The sequence below is a fragment of the Heterodontus francisci genome, chromosome 30, assembly GCF_036365525.1.
Source record: "Heterodontus francisci isolate sHetFra1 chromosome 30, sHetFra1.hap1, whole genome shotgun sequence".
NCBI lineage: Eukaryota > Metazoa > Chordata > Chondrichthyes > Heterodontiformes > Heterodontidae > Heterodontus > Heterodontus francisci.
Genome location: NC_090400.1, coordinates 36,756,383 through 36,771,332, shown reverse-complemented (window position 1 = coordinate 36,771,332; position 14,950 = coordinate 36,756,383). Strand labels below are relative to the sequence as shown.

General features: G+C 43.6%; 1 protein-coding gene across 1 annotated transcript in view; it reads right to left on the bottom strand.

The window, feature by feature from the left end:
- The window catches only part of pitpnm3 (PITPNM family member 3), a 493,326-nt gene that overhangs the window by 149,165 nt on the left and 329,211 nt on the right, over nucleotides 1–14,950 (bottom strand). Inside the window, exons 6-7 of the mRNA XM_068010378.1 lie at nucleotides 8,511–8,700; nucleotides 567–686 (exon numbers count right to left, since the gene is read on the bottom strand). Coding sequence (XP_067866479.1) covers nucleotides 567–686; nucleotides 8,511–8,700 — 310 coding nt within the window. The remainder of the gene's footprint in view (nucleotides 1–566; nucleotides 687–8,510; nucleotides 8,701–14,950) is intronic.

The window sequence follows — 14,950 nt, the reverse complement described above, 5'->3', positions numbered from 1 at the left end:
GGGGAGGGGGGCCTCCTTCATGGGCAAACTGCGGCCCACGGAGGACCCCTGCCAGAAAGACCTACACCGTCCACTCGCCGGTGCCTTCCAGACTGGCTCCGACAACCCCGCCTCACTTACCTGAGGTCTGCCCTGGTTCTGGGTCTGAGGCCTCTGCAGTACCGGTAATCGCCATTGCTCCCGGTGGCGCTGCTGATACTGCTGAGCTGCTGGCCCTGTGATTGGTCGGCAGCAGAGGCGGGATCTTCATCTTTAAAGAGACAGGGATCACGGTGCTGGAAACTTCGCCTCCAGAACAATAGAGGATCGTGCCAGAGGGGGCACAAAAAGGCCGAGGTGGGGTTCCCCCACCTTTTCGGCCTGGCACTGGAGCCCCGCCTCCTCCACAAAATCCAGCCCATAGATTCTTCATGCTGAGAAAATCTGACTGAAATACCAATTAGATCAATTTTATTACCTGACAGATTTGAACCTGTTGTCCATCATTTGCATTTTGGTGCTGCGTTAGTTGAAATTTTCAGTTTTTGTCAGTATTTAATGTAATATACCTGTAAAATTTCTGGTACCTGTATACTGCTAATACTCCCCCTCCTGCTGCTGTTCTGGCTTTCACATGTCGTATGTGCACTGTAACACAAGGCATCAAATCCTAGAATCCCTCCAACACAGTCACCAATTAAGCAAACCTATTGGAGACAGAACAAAAACAAATGATAATTTCCTCTCAAACATATCTCCATTCAATGGATCAGGGTGTTTGAGTTGAAAGGTGGCCATGCCAGTTTTCATGCTGTGTTAGCTACTATCTCCGTCTACTCAGAGCACATATTGGGAGAGCCAAATGCAACACCAGGTTTCTTCCAGAGTAATTACCACTCCCCATGCCCTCAAGCCCCACAATAGGAGAGCCAAACAGTAGGTTTCATCCAGTGCCTATTGTGTATTCATAGGCACAATGGGAGAGCTAAGCATAATAGCAGCTTTCAGTCTATTTAATTGCCATTCTCTACAGCCTTGCAGCTTACACTGGGACAGCCAGATGTAATAGCAGGTTTCTTTCTGTGTGAATTACCACACTCCACGAATTTAAACCCACAATAAAGAAACCAAATTTAATAGCAGATTCCTCCTGTGTAATTACTGTTCTCTATGTAGCCATATCCCTCATCAGGAAATATAACACTATAGGTTTCATTATGTTGAATATCACATGTAAATTTGTCTCCCATTTGGCAGTGTAAATGTAATCTTTGCCCATAGGGATATCTCCATGTCTCTTGGAGAGCTATACAACATGCTGGAGTGCTCCCCCACAGCGCCCATCCCACCTCACCCCCATCCCCTGGCTCCACATTCAAACCAGTCACCACTTGCCACCCACTCTCACCGTCTAATTGTGACCTCAACCATCCCATGATCGATGCCACAAATCACCCCCAATCCCAGACACCACCACCCCCTCATCACCTCTCTCGGTTGAAGCCCTCTCCCAATTGTTCCTCTCCTGGTGGGCTACCCATCTCTCCTGGACTTAGTAGACAGGAGAAGCCAGCGATGCAGCACTCAATCTTCAGGTCTTTTTCTCCGCCGAGCTGCCTGGGGATACTCATTCATTGTCCGCAGCTCACTTGTTTAATGAGAATGCGACTGAGGCCCAATATTAGGTGCACCTTCAGCCTATCTATTCAGACCAGGGTAATACTCCCTTTGCCCACTGCGTGCTGATTTTTGGGCACAATTTAATTTTTATCCCAATGTTCGGAGGCATCCAGCACTAAATGCCCAGATTGGCATTGAGAATGGCAAGGCCATTTGCCATCATTGGTTAATAATAATACAATAAGTGAACAGTGACTTGTGGTTCTATAAGTCCTGCCACAAGTGTGGATGGATTTAGTGGTGTATCTCTAGTCTTCTAGCTTCTGCCTTCAAGAAAGCAGAGAAGAGGTTGGATCCTGCATCAGCTATTAACTCCATAGTGGCAGTGCTCAGTGAAAAGGTGGGTTTAATTGATGTTTGCTAACTCTTCCCATAAAACTCGTGCCACAATATAGTAACAGGTTTAGCCCTGTGTAGCTAGCAAATAACTTGTTACAATTAAACTAACAAGTGTAATACACAGATAACATCATTCAACTATTTCTTTAAAGTTACTTTTAATGATTTGTATGCCAAGACCAGAAGGGATAATCTATAACAAACTGTTTTCATCTATAGTTACATCCTCCAACTCCAAACTTGTTCTCCACTATTCTTGATCATAAGGATTGAGTATTAACCTACCCACTGAGCAAAACCTGATCATTTCCCCCATCTTAGAGACAGAGTTCCTGTAAATTGAAGTTCAGAATTGAGATCCGGGAGGGATACCGACCTGTTCAGGATTGGAGGTGGCCAAGGGGTTACCCTCAGATAATCTGGGCTCTATCCGTCACAATCTAGTGGAACTCTTGCTGCTTGGAATGATGCCACGCAGCATGGCCAATGCTATAAACCCAGGTTGTTGAAGTATAATTGCTTGCTTGCTCATCCAGCCAACAGACAGTTAAAATCACCTGCGAGACTTACCCGCGGGCATCTCACTCCCGTCCTGCGGTCTTCAATGTTAACCAGCTCTTCTGAGTGGGCGGCAAGGACACCCACCAGAAATCAACAAAGCCTTCCTTTAAATATGCATTCAGGCCTGATGATGTCTTCAGGTTCGACTGCTATTTCAGCCAGCAGCCCCACAAGGAAATTTTGGGCTCTCACACCACCTACCCACATCACCCCCGATTCTGATCACAAGGCTCCACTGAAATCCCCTCCCTGAGACTTACCCAAGTGCCAGGGACCGTTCTTTCAGATCCCACCAGCAGACTCTAGGGCGGGTAACTGAACAGGGTTATGCAGAGGAGGCCCAGGAGTTAAAATCAACCTGGCCTTGTGCAGCCAAGGTCAATCAGATTTACTGCTCACTTCAGCCCCTGTACACTCGATTCCTACCCCACCCTCGTTAAAATCAGTGCTAATGTTATTATCTATGCATCTCGCATAAGGCTGTCTCTAACTTATAATAACTGCACGTATAATGACATTGATTTAAGAGACTAACAGATACGTATGAGCAAGTACCAGATTGTAATATCATTGAAGGTTCAGGTGTCATCATAAATCATCAGGGAAAATACTGAATAATTTATAACTGCCACCTGAATCCTGATGAAAATACAGGATCATATTAAGAACTGTCATGTGTCCATTATTTTCTTCATATTTAGTCTAACGTTCCCAAGGATATTGTTTTATTTTTGCACTTTAAAAAAAAATCAGATGATATCACGAACATTGGCAACAAGAAAGCTTCATCTGGTTGATATATAACCACATCTCCCCGAATGATTAAACCTGCACACAATCACTACAAGTTTACTGAAGTTTAATCTATTGGCACAGGGCTAAGAATAGGTGTTATATATAGTAATACATAATCTGCATTGTGCTCCAGGGCTGCAGCACATCATACGGCTGAGGTGAAATCATAAATATAATAGAAAAGTTTGAAAAACTATTCAATGTCATCAACCCCTAAGAATACAGATAAGTGTGAAGTAATACATTTTGCCAGGAAGAATAAGAAGACCACATACTCCTTGGAAAATAGGTGGCTAAATGGAGTAGAGGACCAGAGGGATCTGGGAGTACAGATACATCAACCATTGAATGTAATGATGCATGTTAATAAAGCCATAAGAAAAAACAAAGCACTGGGGTACATTTCTAGAGAAATAGAACTGAAAGTAGTAAAGATAAATAAAAACAGAAAATGCTTTAATTACTCAGCAGGTTTGGCAGCATCTGTGGAGAGAGAAACAGAGTTAAGGTTTCAGATCTGATCTTTCATGAAAGGTTAACTCTGTTTCCCAACAGATGCTGACAGACCTGCTGAGCATCTACAGTATTTTCTGCTTTTATTTCAGATTTCCAGCATCTGCTGTATTTTGCTTTTGTGTGAAAGTTATGTTAAACTTATGTAGAACCTTGGTTAGAAGACAGTGTGAACAGTTCTGGTCCCCATATTATAAAAATGACATACAGGCACTGGAAAAGGTGCAAAAGAAGATTTACTAGAATGATTTCGGAATAGCGAGATCATACATATCAGAAAAGAAGGGAAAACTAGAAAAGAGAAGAGAATCCAATAAGAAATACAGGAAAAACTTAACAAATATTGTTTAGAATGTGTAACGTATGATCACAGGAGTAGTTGAGGCAAAGAGCATCGATGCCTTTAAGGGGAACTTATATAAGCACATGTGGAGAAAGGAATAGAAGGATATGTTGATGGGCTTAAATGAAGAGGGATGGGAGCATAAACTCTAGCCTGGACCTGTAGTGATAAAGGGCCTGTTTCAGAGCTGTAAATCCTTCATAATACTTTGTAATCTTTATTGCCTTGCAACACAGTCCAGAATGTGTTATTTTTAGGATTAAAGATTTCCAAATTGAGACACTTTTGAATTGTTGTCTCAGTGAAAATTGATTCTCTCATGACTTTCATCTTAAAAAACAAAAACTATCCTTAGCCTTCACACTGAAAATTAAGTCCTGGAATGCATGTGATAATATCATTAACTCGAGCTGTCTGCATCTTGGGATACTATTTTCAGTGCCAATTTTTTTTGAAATGAATCAAGATTCAAAGTGAGTTCAGCAGTTAGATGACGAGGATAAATAAACTTGCAATTTACAATGACTTGTATTTTTATTCAGCATTCATAGGAAATTAACTCCAATGTATTTCAGCATAGCTTTGAGTGCAATGTCGAACACAGCATGTGGTACATGATGCATGGAATACCAGAATTTTATTAAATATATTTTTATTTTAAAAATTAGCTTATCATTTTGAGAATTTTCAGTGAGACAGTAAATCTACCTAATGGGAATGGAGGGCATAACACGTGACCAACTATGATCTAATTGAATGGCAAAACAGGCTCGAGAGTTGAATGGCCTACTCCTGTTCTCGTATTCTTATGCTGAGGTCTGATAGACCAAAGGCTTGCCAAATAATTGTTTACCAGTTCCCATCTCAGAGCTGTCCCTTCTGTATCACAGATAAATCCTTCACAGTACTTGAGATTTGGTTGTCTTGGCTTCAGATGTTGGGGACAAAAAACCTTTTGCCCTAAAGAGTTCACTTGATCTGTGATGAATGGAGCATAAATCTTTTGAGTGCAAGAAGCAAAATACTGCAGATGCTGGGAATCGGAGATAAAAACAGCTGGTTAGGCAGCATCTTTGGACAGAAGGTAGAGCTAACATTTTGGTCACGCTCCACAGACCCTTTACACCTCTTCATCAGAGGGTCATAAGAATTGAAACGGTAACCCTACCTTCCTCTCACCACATTCTATTGGAATATTGGGGAAATATTGAAAATTGAAACCATTAACTGATAGCAAGTAGTTTTAACTTTGTATGAATTACAGAATAACTGTGGATCAATAAAGCCAATTTTATTGCTGATTTAGACACAGCCACTGCCCGACCTGCTGATTGTTTCTCTTTTGAATGCAGTAAATTGCTACATTGGAGGTATCTTTTAGTTACTGTTAACTCTAGATTATGATTTTAGAGTTAGTTTTGTTTTATTGCGTTTTAGCTATGTTCCAAATAATTAATTTTCTCAAAAACTACCTGGGTTTTGATAGGTTCATTGTTTTCCCCGAATTTCTCATTTTGACAGTAAAAATGGAGGAAACACCATAGAAAACTTGGGTTTCTAAATCAGCAATAAAAATGGCTTTATTAATCCACAGTTATTCTGTAACTCATACAAAGTTAAAACTACTTGCCATCAGTTAATGGTTTCAGGTTTCAATATTTCCCCAGCTTTGGGGATCCAATAGAATGATTGATGGACAGCTCCCAGGTCCGATGTATTGTTATTTAATATGCTTTGATCAGAAGCAGCATTATTGTATCATGTGATATGAACAGCAGTGATATTTGGACTAATTTAGTTGAATTGGGCAGAAGAATATCATTGATTGTGTGCAATGGTTGCTTGTTACACTAAAACCCCAGGATATATACATACATGCACATCAATTTTATATATATACATCTCAATTATACCTACATGAAGTAGTTATGCATTATTCAATAGCCCGAGGTTATATATATGTTTCCAACTGCCTTGGCTTTTGAAGATAAATCAGGTTAGTTTGTACACACTGTGGGAAACAGAAAATCAAAGCCAGATTTTATCTATTCTAGACAAGCCATCCATCTTATCTCTAGTTGGAGTCAATCACTGTAAGTTTTGATACACTTTACAATCTCTTCCTATCTTTCTACCCACCCCCCCTCCCCCTCCAAAAAAAAACTAATACCACAGCTATCATTAAAAACCTATCAAGGTCCTTCAAGGTTATTTCCTGTTATGATGGGATTCTGTCCAAAGCAGAATATCTGTTGAAATTAAAGGCAGTGCCATGACCTTTTTCTTCCAGAGTTGTACCCAGGAAAGCCATTCAAATATTATGTTTGCCTTGAGCTTTCTGAGCAGTTTAAGCTGTAGGCTTGTAGCCACTTGGAACTAGGTTGAAACTGCCCAAAGTTACTTCCAGTGGACCCTTACAATTAAAAAAAATGAAACAGTCATCTTGTCAGCCTGTAAGAGATTTAAGCCCACATGCTTTGGTGAAAAATCAATGTGCTGAGTTGTCGCCTCATGCAGTTCCTAGCATTACCCATCTTTTTGGCTGTGTAGGTACATTAGAAGGTGCAAGACCGAAAATAAAACTGTGAATTGTGTCCAGGCCGGGCCATGAAACTAACACCTCTCAATCATTCATTCCTTCAAATACTGATCAAATTCTCCCTTCCCACACCATCTGCTTCCAATGTCTATCTGCGCAGTCCATTCCACACATTCACTGCCCTCTATATGCTGGATGAACAGGTTCCAGTACCCCAAAATTCATTTAACTGACATCTGCCTCGTTTTATAGCCTGACAAAATTTCCCAAATCTCAGGACATCCAAATTCACTGGTGAGAAATGACACTGGTCATGTCAGCAATCAATAAAACTCAGAGACTGTATAATTGTCTAAGGCCCTCAGTATGTATATCTGCAAGTCCCATGTAATCTGTAATACATCTGATTGTACCCTAACCTGAAAAAGGGTTGACATTTTTGTACAATGTGATACAAGAAGGGACACTATGGAGGGAATTTTATGCTCTCCCCAGTTACAGGTTTGGAGGCGGGAAGAGCATACAATTGAGAGAGATGGTGGCTGGGGGGGACACTGCCACCTTCCCGCCTCCACCCAAATTAAGTCTGGGGCGGGAAGGCCTGTGAATGGCCTTCCCGCTCTGCTGCCAATTGAGGCCTTTAGTGGGCAATTAATGCCCAATTAAGGGCCTCATCCTGCTGCCGCTGGAATTAGCCCAGTGTTGGGCGGGAAGGCCTGTCACCGCAAGAGGAGCACGCTAAACAAAGCAGTGTGGGTTGCTTGCTGGCTCCAGGGGTGGGGGTGGGTCTCTTGTTAAAAGGCGCTTAGTGCCTGATTGAGGGACGTGACATCAGGAAGGGGGGGGGGGGGGTGTCCCTGTGAGCCACCCGTCTGCCCTTGCTGCTGACCCCCCTATGATAGAGGCTTGCTACCTGACCCGAACTCGATGGGACCTGACGACATGTGTTGGGCTCGGGTCAAGTCAGGCCCATCTTCCGGGACCGGTTTTCGGGCTCGGGTCGGGTCGGGCTGAGTCCAGGTCGAGTTGGGCAGGGCACACAGGGTAAGTGTTCTGCTGGTAAGTATTAAAAATAAAAAACTTACCTGAGCTGGGAGTCCGGGACGAAACTGAGTCTGTGCACTGAGCGAGTGACGTCACGATGATGTCATCGCGCATGCGCTGCAGCTTCGGCGTCAGGAAGGTAAGTAAAGGGATGGTCAGGTCGGTCTCGGGTCGGGTCGAGTAGTGGTGGGTTCGGGTCGGGTCGGGCTCGGGGCAAAATCGGAGGGATTTGGGCCAGGTCGGGCTCGGGTCCGCTGTGGTGCGGTCGGGTTCTTTTTCCCAGGCCTCTACCCTACGCCCCCCTCTCTCACGATTCCCACCCTGACTTACCTATGGCCTGGGTCCAGGGCCTTGGGTGAGCCCAGTACCGGAAGCAACCACCGCCTCCTCAGTGGCGCTGCTCAGTTAAAGAACTGCCGGCCTCTGACTGGCTGTCAGTTCTCAGTAGGTGGGTCTTCTGCCGCCGGAGTCTTTGATCACGGGGGAGGCCTACCACTGTCTTCTTAAGTGCCTAATTAGCACTTGATCCACTTCCCCAGAGGAGGCGAGGCGGGGATCTCACTATCGCATTTTGTCAGTGGTCAAGACCACCGTAGCTCGGATAAAATCCCAGCCTATATGTGTGATGCATTCATGTCACCTTAGCAGTTATAGTAGAGTTTGAAGAATTGTCCATTGTTGTTCTGTGCTAGAATGTGATTAGGATCTAATACTAACCTGGCCATTGAATCCAATCCCATCTTCAGACTTCAGGAACTCGCTGTAAATATGATTCGCTCTGCTAATCACTGTTGCGACTGCATCCTGATATTGAGGGGAAGAGATTGCAAGCAGGGGCAATGCAGCCAGCGGAATGTGATCCTCACTGCTGCTCAGGCAACCTTCGTCATAGCTGTATGGATTTAAACTGGAAAGGAAAAGAGAAATTGAAGTTCAAAAAGCTGAACTGACAAAAGAGCCTGTCCTTTACATTTGATCTCAGATTGTGCTCCTTAAAAAAGTAATTCAAGGCATGTTTCTGTACCAGTCATCATATCTCTGCTGTCATTTCCACAACTGCGTTCCTTATCTCATTTAAAAAATAAATAATGCCTATTTCAAATCTATCTGCAAACATATTTTAAGTATTATCTTATTTATTCCATAATAAAACTCCATAAGCAAACCAACTGCCCATCAATATTGGGAGAGAAACAGACTTAGCATTTCAGGTCAAAAACCTTTCATCAGTTCTGATGAAAGGTCACAGACCCGAAACGCTGGGCTGGATTTTACATGTCTGCCGTTGAAATCAGCGGCGAATGTAAACTATGGCGGTCCACACGTCACGGAGCCACTGCGATATTAAACACAGCAGCTCATTTAAATGGCCGGAGCGAACCGCCCCCTCCGATGACATGAAGGGGGTGGGCTGTCCGTCCCCGGCACTGGCGTTAGATGGCATTGCACAGGCACCGATGCCATTTTTAAAGGGCTTCGAGCCCTTCGATTTCATTTCAATACTTAAAGAGATAGTGAATTAAAATTTATTCAAAAAAATTAAAGAAATGTTTCTAGCCCCTCTCCCACGCACCCCCCCCCCCCCCCCATAACCAGAAAATTCATTCCTTGCCCTGTCCCCTCACAAAATACTTAGCTTGCGTACCTGACCTTCCCCCCGCCCCCACCCCCAACAGTTCACAAACTGTGAACTTTGCCCCTTCCCACCATCCCCTCCACCGATCGGATGAGTTTGTCCTCTCTCCCCACCCAATCTCCCCGTCCCCCACCCACCCGCACTGAAACACTCACCTGCTCCCCCCCCTCCACCAGTGTTCCACCTTGGATCCCCGGACGGGGTTCCGAAGGCACAGGAGTGCCAGCCACCTGCAGCAATATTACTCCGGGACGGATGGTGGGAGCAGGTAAGTAATTAATTAATTAATTTCAATAAATTTCCATATGTAAATCTTGCTCCCATCACCGAGCGGTGGGGGGGCTGCCACGAGGCCTCACCACCGCTGGCAATATAGGGCTAGGCCTTCCCGGCATCGAAGCCCATAGCAGGCCTCTGCCAGAAGCATTTTCCGGCCCTCCCCCCCACCTCCACCACAAGCCCCGACGTTGGGGGGTGGGGGCGCTGTAAAATTCAGCCTGTTAGCTGCTCCTCTCTCCGCAGGCGCTGCCAGACCTCCTGCGTATTTCCAGCATTTTCTGTTTTTATTTCAGATTTCCAGCATCCTCAGTATTTTGCTTTTGTTTAGCCCATCAATGTAACTTTTTAAACTTCCCCCTAATATTTTAAAACTCACATTATGGAAGGGAATGAGAAACGTTTAGAAAAATACACATAGCTACAAAATGAAGATGATCCATTTGTACAGTTCAGTCTTTTAATTACACAATTTAATGGTCTGATCCTTGGTGTGGTCGAAAAAATAGACAAACCTTGGATTTACAAGTGAAGAGGCAATAAAAAAGACTTGCGTTTATATAGCGCCTTTCACGACCACCAGACGTCTCAAAGCATTTTACAGCCAATGAAGTTTTTTTTGAAGTGTAGTCACTGTTGTAATGCAGGAAACCAGTTTTGGACACGCAGGAGATACAGGGTAAATATGGTTAAATAGAATGGTGGTACAGGATACTGTCCACAGTTTATTATAAAAGCACATTTGTAGAATAGGGTGCAGTAAGTCAGCAGATAAATACGTTGGCTGTCTGGACTGAACCTTTGGTTGATTAAGAGTCACTTTAGGTCAGCAAAGATTAATTGATTGTCTCCCCTCCATCCCTGACCCTACTCTTCAACCCACTTACCTGAGGACCACTGCAGTGCTAGCATGGGTCTGATTTCTCACCAGATCCTCTCCACTCTTCACCAGCTGAATGTAGAACCTTGCCAGCTCTATTATAATAAGGTCCAAAGCTCAATTGCAGTATTTACCCTGCCTCCACCGTGTGTCCAAAAATGGTCAATTCTGAATTTCTGGGCCATTATGCTTGGTCGTGTCATTACACAGCTAACTTCCATTGGTCTCTTCACATATTATTTACTCCAAGTTTTGTCTATTTTTGATCCCATCAAGGATCATGTCATTAAACTGTATAATCAAAAACATGACTGTGCACTGAGTCAAATGATAAAATACATTGGTCGTCCAGCACCGAAATTTGACGAACAGCCATTTTTAGTCACCGAGGCTTAATTGATTGTACTGTGAGTAAAAGTGTCCTTTTGCTTTTACTCATTGTGCAATGACTCCCAACTCCTGGAGCACACACAATAAAAACAGAAATGATCCAGACCATAAGGACTATCCCCTGCACAGTTTGAAATCAATATCCATTATCCAGTACCATTCCACAAGCACATTAGCACTGATATACGTATGATAATGAAAGCAAGCCTATTCTCCCAGGCTGCAGATTCAATGTAATTTGACGTAACATTCTTGGAAATTTTTAAATACTGTTTATTTTTTGCTACCCATTTGAAGAAATATTGCAAATGTGATGTGAAACTTACAATATTTTCACATTTAAAAAAAATCTCTAACATGCTGTTAATATTGATCTTTTTCTTGCAGTTCTATTTTTAGACCATCTTCCTACTGTCATGCCATGCTCCTGAGTGCAGGCATATCAGCAGTGTTTTGATTTTGAATATATAAACTTGGTGGCAATTTAACAAGGAAGTCACTGAAGGAAGGAATATTAAGTTCGCAAAAAAGTTCTGTTTCAAATTGAAATTTGGTCTGATTCACACTGATAGCTTTTTATAAATCGACTTCTTGCCAATACCAGGTTTCTGAGAGGCCCAGACAATAAATTACCATTTTAAAGACATTTCTTTTTCCTATATGGTCAGCATAGATCCCCAAGGCTTATTTCTGAAGCTAAATTGTGCGAATTTTTTTGACTGTTACTATGCTTTTGAAATCACATCTATTTTTCAGCATGTAAACAACCAATTTGATAGAAAGGTGCCCGATGGATTGCAACTTCCCAGTAGAAGGGCAGCTCTAAAGTAATCACATTTCCGCATTTATCATGTTTGTTATGTTGCCAAACAGAGAGTATGCGTTGAGCCTAGTAAAGTTTGATGATCTATTTAGATTAGATTTTTTTTAGATTAGATTAGAGATACAGCACTGAAACAGGCCCTACGGCCCGCCGAGTCTGTGCCGAACATCAACCACCCATTTATACTAATCCTACACTAATCCCATATTCCTACCAAACATCCCCACCTATCCCTATATTTCCCTACCACCTACCTATACTAGTGACAATTTATAATGGCCAATTTACCTATCAACCTGCAAGTCTTTTGGCTTGTGGGAGGAAACCGGAGCACCCGGAGAAAACCCACGCAGACACAGGGAGAACTTGCAAACTCCACACAGGCAGTACCCAGAATCGAACCCGGGTCCCTGGAGCTGTGAGGCTGCTGTGCTAACCACTGCGCCACTGTGCCGCCCTCTTAGTTCATTCACATTATATCAAGTCATCCATTCCTCATGGTATGCATCACATACATTTGTTTTCCTTCATCCTGTAACAGGTCCTGAATCCAATGTTTATTTTTTTAAATGAAATTGGTTAAATACGTGAAGGGAAAATAATTGCAGGACTATGGGGAAAGAACCAGCACAGGCAAGATGGCCCATGTGGCCTGTTTCTGTGCTGTATCAATCTATAATTCTATGACAATAACAGGGTTTTCATATGTTGACTGTAAAGCACAGAAACAGGCCATTTGGCCTGGTCTACGTCAGTATTTATGCTTCACACGAGCCTACTTCATCCAACCCTATCACCTACTTCATCTAACCCTATCAGTAGATCCTTCTATTGCTTTCACCCTCATGTGGTTATCTATAGTGAATACAGTTGCACACTGAACAGATGACCTATTATCTAAGTTAAATCAAAGGGAATTGTCCAGTGCTGGGAGTGGCTGTTACAATTTTGCAGTATTCTATTCTGATAGGAATAAGCAAAAGTGTCTCCCGATAATTTAATAAGATTCAACTGGAAGACAATAGCTTAATTTGTGCTGCACCCATTTTGCAGGAGCAAAATGTGTGCATAAGGCATTGGCCACCATATTAGTTTGGGCTGCTATATAGGCACCGAGGATGCATGCCTAAAACTGGTGTTAGGCCTATCAAATTGAGATTCGAATGCCTATGTCAGGCCCCATTGTGAAACTGCTCTGTACTGTGGAAGAGGTAAGTTATGAAGAGGCTTTTGAAGGTGGAGGGAGATTTAGGAAGGCCAAAGAGTCTCAAGAAGAAAATTCTTCTATGCAGCAGCATAGTTCCGCTGAAGACTCTGCACTGATAATGGTGCAGGAAGGAGGAAAGAAATACAGTGCACCAGAATCAAATGAATGAAGGGTGCAAACAAGAATATAAAGCTGAAGAAAACAGCTGAGGAAAGGTAAAGTGAGAGCAGGGAAGAATTTGAAGACAAGGATTAGGTTTTTGATGTCTGTGCACGGGAGATCTTGCAGGTCAGTGAAAATAAGGGGGTAGTGGTAGATATATTGGATTTTTTGTGGAATAGGATAGGGAGCTCAGGATTCTAAATGAGTTGGCATTTGTGTATGGGAAGTTTGGCAGGCCAGAGAGGAATAAATTCCACGGTGAATTCAAAGTCGTCATCCTCAAGTTCCTCTGTAGTTTCACCCCTCCCTAATTCTACATCTCCCATCTGCCCCTACCTTCCACCAGTGCTACATCCTGACCTCGTCCTGACTCTAGACTCCTGTACACCCCACCTTCCCTTTACTCCATTCCTGGTGGCAGAGACTTCGGTTGTCTCGCCGTACTACATAGAACTCCCTCCCTAAACTCCTGTGCCTTGCTAGCTCTCATTGTTTTCAAAAACTCCTCAAAACCTATCTCCTTGGTTCTGCTTTCATTCTTTTTCTAACTCTTCTGTTCCTGTTCAGTGCCTGTTTTTCCTCCTCGAGACACCTTGGGACAATTAACCATGTTACTGTTGGTTGTTAGGGAAAGCCACGGAAACAATGAAGCCTCGAGATGCACAGGGTGTAAATGAGGGACCCAGTAGTAATGGGGGCAAGTTAGGGATGTGGATGGGCAATGTGCCAGTAGTAAATGTAAGTGGCCATATTCATGGAATGGTTATGAGATTGGCACTTTACAGTACGTGCCAGCAGCCTGGGAGGAAGATGAAATTGACGACCAAGACATAAAGTCTGGATTTTAACTACCAACAGGAAACTGCACTGGCGAGTTGATTTCCAGCTTGCCCGCAGCATATTGAGACCTGGCCAACTTTAACAGTCAGGCCTCATTTCAATCCCACTGGCCAACTTGTCATCTGTCAGCAGGAAGCGACAGGAAATCGTGCGACTCGGAGCTCACCCACAGCAGCAGGAAAATTGCGGGCCATCCTGTGGAGGACCTGCAATCAGGAGGGTGGGGGTTGCAAGATCATGGCAGCAAAGGCCGAAGCTTTCCTTGTGGGACCACGAGGAGCACTCCTGCTCCCCCTAACCCCACAAGAAAAGTTTTTTAAAAATTAAATTTACCTTTTTTGGCCTTTTTGTGACCCCAATCTGCTTCGTTGCTGGGTTGGCCTGGTGGGAAATTCACTGCCACTTACTGCTCAGGCTGCCTGGTAAAAATGATAACTGAGTCCCCGGTTGCCATCTGGATGACTTCAGGGGTTGGCAACATATCCATACACGAACACCAGTGTCCATGGTAAAAATTTTGAGGTCCATGATTGGTAATTCCAGGAATGGGAAATTTCCCATTGACCTTCTTTCCAACCAGTCCGACTTTAAAAAAATTCACAGCCGTCAGTTTCACAGCTGACAGGTGCTGAGAGCAGGAACAGCAGCATCTGCGCTCAGGGCAAGTTCGGGGTTTTCCGGTGGGTCCCGTTTTTTTTTTATAAGGCCCACCGAAAACCCTGAACTTGTCCTGAGTTCGGAAGCCACTGTTCCCGCTCCCAGCACCTATCAGCTATGAAACTGACGGCTGTAAAATTGTTTTAAAAACTGACCAATCATAAAGCTGCTCTGGGGAGAGTTCCCGCTCTCCGCAACTGTCACAAAGGGGGGGGGGGATAGAGAGAGAGAGGGAAAGGGAGAGTGAGGGAGGGAGAGAGAGGGAGAGAGAAGGAGGGAGCAGAAG